The 13,082-nt window shown below is 41.5% G+C and overlaps 1 protein-coding gene across 12 annotated transcripts in view; it reads right to left on the minus strand.

The window, feature by feature from the left end:
* NFIA (nuclear factor I A) overlaps positions 1-13,082 on the minus strand; it is a 576,588-nt gene that overhangs the window by 26,572 nt on the left and 536,934 nt on the right. For 8 of the 12 annotated variants that reach the window (XM_072730767.1, XM_072730766.1, XM_026006973.2 and 5 more), the window contains one exon: positions 11,802-11,893. The exons of the other annotated variants lie outside the window; for them this stretch is intronic. In XM_072730767.1, coding sequence (XP_072586868.1) covers positions 11,802-11,893 — 92 coding nt within the window. The remainder of the gene's footprint in view (positions 1-11,801; positions 11,894-13,082) is intronic. 12 annotated transcript variants of the gene reach the window in all.

Raw genomic sequence — 13,082 nt, forward strand, 5'->3', positions numbered from 1 at the left:
CAGCTTCTCTCCAGAGATAATTACCTACTCTTTGTACTCCTTACAGATTTTACATACTTTAATTGTTTCATTTATCATACCTTACTATAATTTGTTTACCTTTCTCCCTAGAAGTCTGTGAGCAAGGTATGGCAGGGATTGGATACACAGACATACATACATATACACACACCCATTCCTCTTCCAGCCTAGTGTGGTGCCAAGAATATAGCAGGTGCTAAATTCTGGGTGGTTTTTTTTTCCCCTGTTCCCAAGATCAATCACATAACTGATGAGTGGGGGAGATAAGCTAAGTATCCAAGTATTTTGGCTCCTAGTCTAGTGCTCCTTCTTTTTTTTTTAAATTTTTAAAAAAATTTTTCTTATTTATTCATAGAGACAGAGAGAGGCAGAGACACAGGCAGAGACACAGGCAGAGGGAGAAGCAGGCTCCATGCAGGGAGCCCGACATGGGACTCGATCCCGGGTCTCCAGGATCACGCCCTGGGCTGCAGGCGGCGCTAAACCACTGAGCCACCGGGTCTGCCCTCTAGTGCTCCTTCTATTCTACCAAGAGACACAGGACACTACCACGGTCAGTTCCCTTACTAGAATTTTCTATCATATTGTCCTATCCTCGCAGGACTACTCCCTTCCCCAAATACACACATAATGGCCAGGGATCTGAGGAAGGGAGATGGTACTTGAGAGAGGCAGAGGCTGTGTGCCAAGAGAACACAGGGCCTGAAGTTTCCCCCAACTACTCAAGGCGACAGGAGCCACTCAGCATATTCTGCCTTGGAAGGGAGCACTGAACACTTCCCACATTATTAAGGCGGCACTGTGGGGGTCTGAGGTTGCCCTTCAAGTTCATGTCTGGGCTGCAGCTCCATTATCCCAACACATTGAGACTGTGGGAGGGAGGGCGTGAGGGCAAGGAACACAGGGTCCTAACCCCCCTAACCCCATGTCCCAGCCCCAACACAGGGATCCAGCTTATCACAAGCTCTTGTGATTCATTAGTTAATGTGTAAAGCATTTGGAAAGTGGAAAGCTAATTAGAAGTGCTAAGTTATTTCATCTCTGCTGTAAAGGAAGCAATGTGAAGCCTAAGGAAAAATTCTCATGCAAATATTTTGGGGAGGCGTGTGCTGTGGAATGTAACTCAATGAATAGGCCTCATTCAAAGGCTCTCTCCCCAAAAGAGAGTCCCCCCCCACCCAATAAAAGAATGTCCCTTCATCCTCAATAAACAAACAGGAAGGTAAACAAGTAGGTGTGAGAAAAGTGGGCAGAAAGAATCACTGAGAACTCATGTGAGATCTGTGAAAACCTCACTTGAGACAATAGGCCCTTGCCTTGAAACTGTGTATGTCAGTGGGACCTTCACATCTTGGGCTCAGGAGAAAGCCTGGGAAAGCCAGTGCCCGAAGGAACCCCTCCTAAAGGGAAGGGTCATTTTTTAGAGCACAGAAACATCTCATAAAGTGAACTCCTCAGGCATGGGAGTTTCACAGGCAGAGGCGTTGTGGAAAGGCGGACAGTGTGCCACCTGTACTGCCTCTCTTCTCACAGTTCACGGAGTGGGGCCAATCAACTCATTTTCCTGTTCTCTGAACTCTGTTGACTCAAGCTCAGCAAAACCAGGCTCTTTTCTTTTGCAAAGGAAGCATCTGGTTCCAAGTCATAAAAGAGAAACCCAGAACCTATTGCTGACTGTTTGATAAGCACCTGGGAGGGCACACGGAGGGCACCGTCAGAGAGTTCCCTTGCAATTACAAAGGGACATGTCTTCCAACTCAGCCCTTTCAGAGTTCCAGTTTACCAGGAGAAAGTTGACCCAGCCTGTGGGAGCTGGGCTGCACAAAACTCCAGTATGTCTGCCTGAATCCTGGTTTCGGACAGAAGGCTAACATGACATGATCACTACACACTCACTCACACTTGCACACACACACTCATGCACACACAACATATATGTCTCTTAGACACACAGAGAGTGAGTGTAGAGGAAAGGTACTGTAAGGAGACAGGCATTAAGGGATGAAGGGAGTCAAGTGCAGCAACAGGAGTTAAAAGCACAGGAAACCTATCAGACAGTGGGAAAGAGGAATATGGCAAATACTGTTAACAGTTTACCTACTATGTATGGCCCCTTCTTTCTTGGGGCAATTTTGTTCAGGGAGGAGATGTACTCAGCGTAGGTCACAATCAATCCCCATTTTAGCCAATCAACATAATTCTGTGCTAGCTTTCCCAGCATTCCTTGCAGCTAAAGATTCAAAGGTAATCCAGTTTTAGTTGGTGAGACCTAAATAGAAATTTTCTAACAGGAAGCAGGGGAAGAGTATGGTATGGCCTTTGTTTCCCTGATGTAAGAGGGATAATGGAGTAGGATATGGGCTTGATGTCTGGAGCTGCACCAGCCATTTTACAACCCAAGGCACCAAGCATGAGGATGAATGGACAACATGCAAAGGATAGTAGAGCAGAATGTCTGCAGGAGTATGGGTTCCTGCTGGCATCATATAGCAGATGAAACAAGGCCAACAACCACATAGATTTCATATGAGGAAAATAATCCTGATTGGCTTAAATCACACTTAATTGGGTTCTCTTCTATGAGGCAGATAGTACAGTGGCCTTCATTTCATAGATGAAGGAACTGAAGGGTAACTAAAGGGTAATTAAAGGGTAACTAAAGGGTAACTAAAGGGTAATTAAAGGGTAACATCCAAGACACTCTGACGAATGGCACAGCCAGGATATGAAAATAGGTCTATCCTACTCTTTAATTCATTACTTTTTCCCTGTTCCCTCAAAAGAAATCAGGCCATGAGTACCAAATATATTATTCTTAGTATCCCAGGACATCCCCTGATCAGAAACATCATTATCAAGATCCATCTAAGGACTGGAAATGAGACAGCAATTCTGCAATTGATACTAGCTAGGGTTTTCTGGCTTCGTTGCAAGGCTATCATCAAACTCTGACCTTACTCCTCTTAGTTCTCTACACAAATTCTCACCTTCTGTTTTCAAGCTTTCCTCCCACTTCATTTTCAGCCTCCCCTTTCCCACAATCCCAACAGCTAATTTAATGGATACCAGATGTTTTATCCATCTTCTTCCATAAGATCTAAAATTTCAGGTGCAAGCTCCCTCTTATCTTTTCCTTCTCCATGGCCACTGATCTCATTTTAATACTGAGAAGAGTCAAGTGAGGAAGGAGACAGATTTACTGAGCACCTATTGTGTGCCAGACCCCAAGTAGGCACCTAATTCTGTCAATAATCATCCATTTGCTTTAACTAAGAAGCTTCCCCAAATCTTTTTGGAGCAGGCAAAAAGCACACAAACAAAAAGGCTAAACCCAAACTGAAACATGGGACTTAAAGATAATGGGATTATGGAAGTATAAGAAATGAGGAAGAGGGTGCCTGGGTGGTTCAGCTGGTTAAGCATCTGCCTTCAACCCAGGTCATGATCCTGGGGTCCTGGGATGGAGCCCCACATGAGGCTCCATGCTCAGTGGGGAGTCTGCTTCTCCCTCTCCCTCTGCTCCGACCCTTGCTCATGCTCTCTCTCTCAAATAAATAAATAAAATCTTATTTAAAAAAACAAAACAAAACAGAGAACTGAGGGAGGAAAAAGAGACCAGTACCTAGAACTGATGCTCTCACTTTGCCCAGAAGAGAAGTTTGTGGCTGAAGACATCTAAAACGTGCTACTATATTGAAACTGAAAAACTGAAAGACAAGCGTTGTTTATTAAAAATCTTAAGAGTGTCTCATAGCCTATCACTGAGTCAACTACCAAGTGTACCTGAAGAGAATGTACAGGTTGGTGTGGGAGATAGGAAGCTGAGAGGATCCATTCTAGCCCACAGTAGCCGCTTCCTCAGAGGAAGGAGGGGAAGCACACTGCTTAAGTTACTCATCCTGGTGAGGGGTTGTTTACTACTCTACACATGTGACTGGAGTTGAGACCATAAGAGAAAAAATGACCAGGTGCTGCCTTCTCCCCGTCAGGGTTTCAGGGTCTAATAGGGGGAAGTATATTCACTTGCTGCCAGTCCTTACCACCCTCAGAGACAGTTTTCTCTTGGGGAGTCTCTCTTCCTTGGGGCACAATTTAGCTGAAGAGGAGAAATGGTATGCAGAGGAATAGATGTGCGTAATTAATTAGGCTTTGGAGGTACCTTTAGGGCAAATGCTCAATGGAAGGATCCATGGGGTTATAATCTTTATAGGGGAGGCGTTGTCCTACTTTGCTTGACAGTTGCTTTAGATCCAGAGTTTGGCTGGTAGGTTCTGGCCATATCCACATAGTAGCACATGAGGATGTGCTAAAAGGTTCACTCAAGACCTTGCCTAATGGGACACACTGAAGGGAGCCTGGGATTGGGAATCAGAAGTGAGTTTGTTCCCTGGCTATACTGATCCCTGGCTATGTGGTTCCAGGGAAGTCACTTCTCTTTAAATCTCAGTTTTTAAAATCTGCATAATGGGGGTTAACAATAATAATGGTTCAGCCCACCTCAATGGATTGCTTTTTTTTTTTTTTAAGATTTTATTTATTTGAGAGAGAGCATGTGTGTGAAGGATAGAGAGCAAGACAGAGAGACCACACACAAGCAGGAGGGAGGGGCAGAGGGAGAAGCAGACTCCCCACTGAACAGGGAGCTTGATGCAGGACTCAATCCTAGGACCCTGGGATCATGACCTGAGCCAAAGGCAGATGCTCAACTGACTGAGCCACGTAGGTGCCCCAAGAAAATACTTTATAATCCAGAAAATACTATTTAAATCAAAGAGTTTAGTTATCAGCCAAACAATAAAAGCTATAATTTGTTGAAAGTTTAGTTGGAGTCAAGCATTTACTTTCTTTACACCAGTAAAATCTGAGAGATAAAACAACCATCAGAGATAATACAATCAATCACCATTCTGCAGTTAATAAACCAGACTAACAAAACTGAATTACCCGCCCCCCTCCGCCAAAAAAAAAAAAAAAAGAAAAGAAAAGAATAACAACAACAACAAAGAAACACATATACTGTTTCTAAGTGATGGAATAAAGCTCCACCCAAGATCTGAAACGGAGGCCTACAATCTCAGCTGCTCTGCTATCTGGTCTCTGGGCAGAGGCTAGCTGTTCTCACAGATGCAGACTAACATCATTAGTAAAGGTCTTTTTCCCAGGCAAGATGAGAGAATGAGCTCAGTCTTATTTTACAGATGCATGAACTAATAGGAAACTGGGGCAGGTCTTCAGAAGGACCAAGCATAACATCAGTCCTATCCCATGGGACCCAATTTCTAGGCTTCTGATTTCTTGATGTAAGAGGATGAGTCAATCCTAGACCATCTTGAAGAGAAAATGGTCAGTAACATTTCACTAACACTAATTAAGCATGCAGATGGCACTTGGGAAAAAGAAATTTGAGACACAAACTGGTTCAAATCCTGGCAATCTCGTTTGCCTGAGGTGGATGTATCCTTTTGAAACTTCAGTTTCCTCATCTGTAAAACAGGGATAATAGCACCAACCTCAGAGGACTCTGAGTGCTGTAGCAAGTGCAGGCACAGAACCTGGCACATGTGGGTGCTTCAGACAGAGTACCAATTTGACCAACAAGACTTCCTACTTTTTCCAAAGTCAGGAGGAGGTGAAATTTTATCTGTCATTGTGTGGGCTTATAACTGAAAATGCAATTCGAACTAGAAGGGGGAAGATACTTTTTTTCCCCTCCTCTTAGGAAATCTCAGTTTCTTGCCTTTGCAACTCTGCAGCTGCTTCCTGAATTTCTGTGGCTATCTAACCCCTCCAGGCAGCACAGGGCAGGGTGGGGAGGAGATGGGGAAGGCTTCAGCTAATCTGAATTAAGTCTCAGGTGAATGTGGTGCCCTGCATGAGGACATGATACAAGGAGGGGGAGTTTCTTGGAAATGAGGGGTGAGGGAGCTACTGGCTGACGTGACTGCAGCAAAAAAGGATTCCAATTTTATCTGCTTGGTCCAGAGAAGACAGAAGCCAACAAACATGTCACTTCTCTTAGGATGGGCTAAATAAAGCCTTATCTACTAGCTGATAGATAAAAGGGCAAAAATTAAAGCTCAGAAGAAAAAAGGTAAATTATGTGAGAATCAGAGCCATATCTTCAGGTCAAAGTTAGACACAGACAGAAAAATGGTTTAGCCCTTCTGCTCCTTCCACTCTGGAAAGTTCTTTTACCCAACTCTGTGTCTCAAAGCCTCTTAGGCAAATCCTTAGTGTAACTGGTATCACGCTGCATTATTCATGTTGTTGTTGTCATTACTACTATTATTATGTTTTACATCATGTCCTCTATTAGTCTTTGAACAACCTGAGGAGAATTGTTACTCCTCATACTGTAGCTTTTGGGAATACTGTAAGAAACGATGAGTAAGCGAAGAAAGGAACTTAAGAATTTTGTAGACTGCCTATGCTTTGATTTCTCAAGGAGAGCTTCAGGAATATGACACAGAATGACAACAGATTGAAATGCTCTCCGTATTTGCCGCCTCCCCACGTTCCTCGTGCATCCCCACCAATGCAGACAGCAGGTGACATGCCCATAATTTAGCCATGCGGGGACCTCTCCAGATCAGCTGGTTTTCGGCACAGTGAAGTGTGTGGCTTGTGTACACGTTTGTAAATTTCATGAGGCCTAGGCAGTCACACTGCTCACAACCCGGGCAGCTACATGATTTATTAAGCAAAGGTTACAGCACCTGTGCCTTTTTGTCAACAAATCAGGCCCATGCCATGCCAAGTGATTCTTCTAATAACCCAAATGGTAATTTGGTTTTAAATAGCATTTCAGATACCACAATTCTATTGATGCAGAACAGTGATAGATTTGGGTGGCAGGGAAGAAATGCCTGTTTTTAATATTGTTTGCACTCATTTTTCATTTTAAAGAATTAGTTCTCATTGGAGTTCTGCAGGTTAAGCATTTTATTTGAGCGTTCTGATTAAACTAGAACCTGAATCAAAATGAGTTCTTTGCTCAGTCCTTCTGTGTGGGAATTGGTATTTCTATTTATTACCTGATGATGAAATATTAACTTTTTTTCTCTAAATAAATGCCTCTTCTTAATGGCTCTTGTTTTCAGGGATCAGATTAAATTATGGGATGCAACTGAAATGGCCATTGGCTTTCTGCTATTTGAGATGATAGCATGTTCTCTATTATATTATATCATTCAGTGGGCATGCAGGGGACATTAATAGTGTCCAAAGTGAAGTAAATACTCTATGCCCCAGAGACTTCTCTATAATATCAACTGTCATGGGACAAATTTGAAAAAGAAGAGATTCAGGGTTGGGGAGGAGCAGTCATGGTTTCTCAAAACACATTGATGTTCTGAAAGCTGCAGGGAGGTGGCCACCCTCTATTCTAATGATGAGTTAATGAAATGGAGGATGCAGAGGGATAGGAGGCAAATGATGAGAGTAGCAGAGGTACCAGACAAGTGAGGCAGAAGAATGGGACAAATAATGGGACAAATAACTGGGCAGGAATGTTCAAACACAGCCCAAAGCTGGGGTGAGATATACAACGCAATTGCAAGGCTGATAGAAAACTAGCTCAAGGCAAGGCTAAAAAAGAAGGCAATTCTGTTTTAGTGAAGGGAGGAATTCTCTGGAGGAAAAAAACAGACTGGAAGAGAAGGAGGAGAAAAAAATGGCTTTCAATTATCCACGTTATCTTTCCTTACCAATCATTACAGATGATGAATTGGTGCAATAAAAGCCAATATTCAATTTTTCCAATTTACATGGAAAGAAGGCCATAATATATTGTTAAAGGGAAGAAACAGCAGGTTATCAAACAGTGTATATAATATGATCCTATTTTTGCAATACACTTGTATGCACAGAAAACAGTCTGGATGGATTTATATGGAAATGTTAACAGTAGGACTACAAGTGATGTTTATTATTTTTCCCATCTGTATTTTCCACAATTAACATGTATCATGACTGTAATAAGAAAAAGTCATTATTTTTAAACTTCCTTATGAATCATTTAGCTTCAAGCAATATATGCTGACTACCCACTATGCAACGGGCATGAGAAATAGTACTTTTAGAGAGGTCAGCACATACTCACAGTGGATTTTGTTGATAACTGTCTATTTGTCCTGTCTGTTTTACAGAATTTTATGCTCTTAAGGGGTGAAAGGGCAATCAGAGTTTATCTAAAGATGACATTTTAAAAGTTGTAGTGAAGAATACATAGCATAAAATGTACCATCTTAACCATTTTCAAGTGGACAGTTTAGTGGTCTTCAGTATGGCCACACTGTTGTGCAATCATCACCACCAAACACATCCAGAGCTCTTTCCATCTTGCAAAAGTGAGACTCCATCCCCATTAGAAAATGACTCTCCATTCTGCCATCTTCTCACCCACCAGCAACCACCATTCTACTTTCTCTCTCTATGAATCTATGAACCCAGGAACCTCACATAAGTGGACTCATATAGTATTTGTCCTTTTGTGAGTGGCATCTTTCACTTAGCCTCATATCTTCAAGGCTCATCCATGTAGCATACTGCAGAATTTCCTTCATTTCTAAGGCCAAATAACATGTACTATATACCACATTAAAATGGTAGATACACAATAAAATACATATGCCACATTTTGTTTATCCCATTTATCTGTTGCTTCCACCTCTTGCCTGTTGTGAATAATGCTGCTAAGAATGTGGATGTACCAATACCTCTTTAAGACTTTGCTTTTGGTTTTTTTGGATATATACTAATGACTAGATCTTAATGCAATCTCAGATTTAAAAGCAGGGGGTATGCTAGTAATACTCCTGAGAGCTGAGCATATCAATGTTTGAATACCTGTAGGGAAAGGTGCTTACCAGCTCATGAGGCCATGCAGCGCAGTGGTTAGAGAATGCAGGCCTTGGAGTCAGGCAAACTGGGTACAAGCTCTTGCTCTACTAGACTCTTACTGCTTATGACCATGGAAAAATGAACAATCTCTTTAGGTCTCAGTTTCTACATCTACAAAGTGGAGATAATTATATCTATCCTATTGGGTCCCTGTCAAGATTAGTTGGGTAATGTACTTCAGGTACTTAATACATAGAAAGTGCTCAATGAATAGAAGCTATATATAATTAAAGAATACTTTTTATAAAGAAAGGTCTTATGATAAACTGGAAGCTGCCTATTTAAAATGACTATGCAGTAGTTCAAATTCTATCTACTGGGAAAAATTGAGACCATACCTAATCTGTCTCTTCTGGGTTGATGTCTCACGCATTTGAAGAGATTTCTATTGGGAACTGGCCTTTTGGAGAAAGGGACACCATTTAACTTTGCATTTATTTATGAATTCATGTGCAAGTTACCTCTTCTGCATTGAGTAAAGCTCAAGTATCTGCCTGGGTGCCTCTTCCATTTTTACTTCTCTAAAGGTAGAAGGCAAAATGTTGTCCTCCCAATTAATACGAATTTTGTGCTTTATTAGCAAAAGTATTAATATAGGACAAATGCAAACTTGCTTAGAAAATTACTAATCTGCACGCCATGTTCAAATGAAGCCTTAAAAACAATTGCTGTAAAAAAATCTCTTCTGAACTAATGTCTTCTCAAGAAGGAGATTATTTTTAAAGTATATGACTATTTTTATCTTTATATGTCTAACACTTTGGTTCCAGGAAGTAGCTCCTTTTTTAAAAAAAAAAGAATTAATACATATACACCTAAAAATTAAAATATTTTTGACCACAGAATTTTAACCTCAGGATATATACATATATATTTCTTTCTTTTTTTTTTTTTTTTGAAAAAAAAAATGACAGCTCCATTAGTGCAGTTTCTCCTAAGACAATCGAGGATGGCTTTCTTTAAGACAAACGTGGCAGGTGTAACTCTGATAAGAAACATTTAAGCTGTTGTCCCTATGATGCCAAATATTTAACAGAAACCAAAAAAATTCAGTTCCAGATGCCAAAACTGGGTCTAAGTGACATCATTCATCCAGATGCGTGGAAAATCTGGATTTTCAAGAATTGAATTTTTGTGGTCAACATCATGAAGACTCAGTTTCTGGGTTAAATAAGGCATTTGTGAAACAAAGCCATTTTGGAATATAACACGTTTTGATTATAGAGAAACAAATTGAATGGAACATAGGGTACCATTTCAGCATTGTGAATCACAGATTATACAAAAAATACTATGTAAAATACAAACAGGACATTTCCAAACTGCATTTTTGAGGTTCTTAATGAAGTAACCCGAGCACATTGGTGCTTTGAGAAAAGCAATCATTCAATATAGAGCCACTGTCCCCAGTTCTCCCTTCCCACTGAACTGGAACGCATGAGCCAAAAGTACAAAATGAAATTTTAATGCCTTTGAGCTAATTATTTGACTTCAAATCCATCAGTTAAGCATTTGAAGGTATGGGAAAATAAGCAATACCCTGGAACAATTTTATGGGAGGTCCTGAATAGATGTTAATCCCAGAAGCCACAGACAGGCCAGTTTCAGGAGAAACAGCAGAGGTGAAATTCAAGAGTTAACCTTCTGTCTTTCTTTTTTGCTCCCCCCCCCCCCCCCACAGCTGCCTCCTCGGAAGCTGTACTTTATGTGACCCTGCTTTAGCGTAAGGAAGGCTTCAGATGCGGTGCAGTTTCACCTGCGCTGTCAACACAACAATAAACTAAAATCCTTTACAGAGAGAGAGAGAGCAAATGGACCCAAGAAAGCAAATCTATCCCATTGATAAGCATCTGGTCATATTCTTATAAACAAAGATGAGTAGTTACAAACGCAGCATCTGGAGAATACACAGCCGGGCACACGCAAAAAATATCTCCAAGAACTCTTTCAAACAACATGCTGAGAACCCTCGAAGGAAACTCTTTATGTCAGTTATGATTGTGGATGGTTACATTCTAATTAGGAAACCAATGAGGAGATCCTTCCAAAACTTGAAACTAGTTCTATTTGACAAACTTCTAAATATCTGTACATCTGCTACCTCTGACCTCCAAAAGTCTCTCACTGTTTCTAACAGCAGCCATTTGGAAACTTTTAACAGAGATTTCTTCTCTTTGACCCATACTAGCACAAAACACAACTATCTACCGAGAAACAAGCTCTCGATGTCCCAGGAGAATCTTTTCTCAATCATCTGCCCCAAAATATGACATCGTACTCACATACATCCCTTCCCACCCCTTGCTCCCTAGTGGCCAGCGTACCCCGGAACAAACACCACCTATTTCTGCACCAACACCAGCAACTTAATAGGACTCATGAACCCTTTCTTTCCTTTTTCTTTCAGAAAGCTTGCCAGCTTCCTGGGGACCCTATGACGAAAACAGAAGATTGGCTGGTTCCCCATTCCCAGGATGCACTTTGATTCCATGGGCAACCAGAGCTTACTTTTCCAGGCAGGGGCGTCCTTCTGTCTGCTCGAAAGTAGAGAGACATGAATTCCTAGATGAGGAAACACACTCGCTGGCACAGGGAACCTTTCTTGCCATAGCGAAAGGAGTTCTGGCACAGAAGCCTTCTTCCTCTACCCCCTCGACACAAGACACAAAAATCGCAGACACTGTCTTCTGCGATTTCTGAGAACACAGGGAAGTGTGGCTGGAGGGCCGGGGAGGGCCGGGAAAGGTTGGGGTCGGGAGGAAAGGGGACCACCGAACAGGGTCTGGGAAATGCAGCCTGTTGTGCCAAAAGACAAGTTACAATGCACCTGATGAATAAAACAAGCTGCACCACATACAGAAAAGATGAGAGCGGCCCACCTGTGTCTGTTGAGGGATATTTACAAAGCTTGGATCCCGTGGTCCAACACTGACGAATCGGTTTGCGGGGGAGGTGCTGGGTGTCGAGTAGGCTGTGAAGGGAAGGGACACATGCGTTCAGGAAGCAGCACGAGATTGCACACACAAACAACACCAAAACACACAGTCTCCGAGCCTACGCAGCTGATTAACAAGGAAATGTGCAAACACTGGAGCTAGGCAAAGGGATCTGGCTAGCGAGGGCATTTTAGACAGTCTTAAAAGGGAAGGGGTGTTGGCTTCTAAAGACTGTTGGAATGAAACATATCAAATTGGTGCTCACATGACTTCGTTTCTCCTTCCCTCATACAAATTAGAACATGCAGGACATTGGCAAAGTATACTTTCAGAGTTAAACATGAGCTCTGGGGCCAGAAAGAGATATCCTAGTTCTTAGAGCACAGGGAGAGAGAAATTAGGTAGGAAGAGGAGGAAAGCAGTTCATTTTACAACCTTGCTTTTCACACTATGACACTCCCAAAAATCATGAGACATTCCTGTGTCTCTATAGCTAAATATGAAGAGGAGTCTTTATAGAAGGAATTAATGGCTTCTCCAGAAAGGAGGTGGAAAAGCACTGAGAACCAGCTGTCTTTATAGGCCTCGGGAGAGTGTCCAGAGTTTCTAGGAAGCACAAAACATGCTTAAAATATTAACATTTGTAGTCTTCCCATCCTAGAACCTTTCTGTTAAGGCACAAACTATCAAGAACCCGTGTAAACCAAGACATCACACTAAAACCACATTTCAGTTTACCATTTCTTTCACAGTACATGAAAGTTTTGTTTATATATATATATATATATATATTTTTTTTTTTTTAATATATTTCTATTTAAGAGCTTCACTCTAGTGAGAAAAAACTCAGTGGCTTCAGTGTTTCATTGACTTACAAATCCAAATGTGCATTTGGTCTTTTGGTGTCCTGCAATTCACTTCTTTACTGCAAAATCCTAATATTTATTCACATTCTTTCTTTGTACTAGAACTTTTAGATATCAGACTTCTGCTCAATTCAAATTTCTTCACGATACTTGTAAAAGGCCCTAATTTTTTGGACTGACTCTAGACACACGCCATCTAAAAGATGAAAAGGATTTGCAAGTTTTTAAAAAAAACACAGATATCTGAGGGAATAGTACCAAATTCCTTTGCCAGATTTCTTTTTTTCTTTTTGGCATCATCTGCTTTTCTTTGCTTTTCTGTTTTACAGAAACCGGCTCAGACTTGTTTCCTTTGTTA

This window comes from Vulpes vulpes, chromosome 12, assembly GCF_048418805.1.
Source record: "Vulpes vulpes isolate BD-2025 chromosome 12, VulVul3, whole genome shotgun sequence".
NCBI lineage: Eukaryota > Metazoa > Chordata > Mammalia > Carnivora > Canidae > Vulpes > Vulpes vulpes.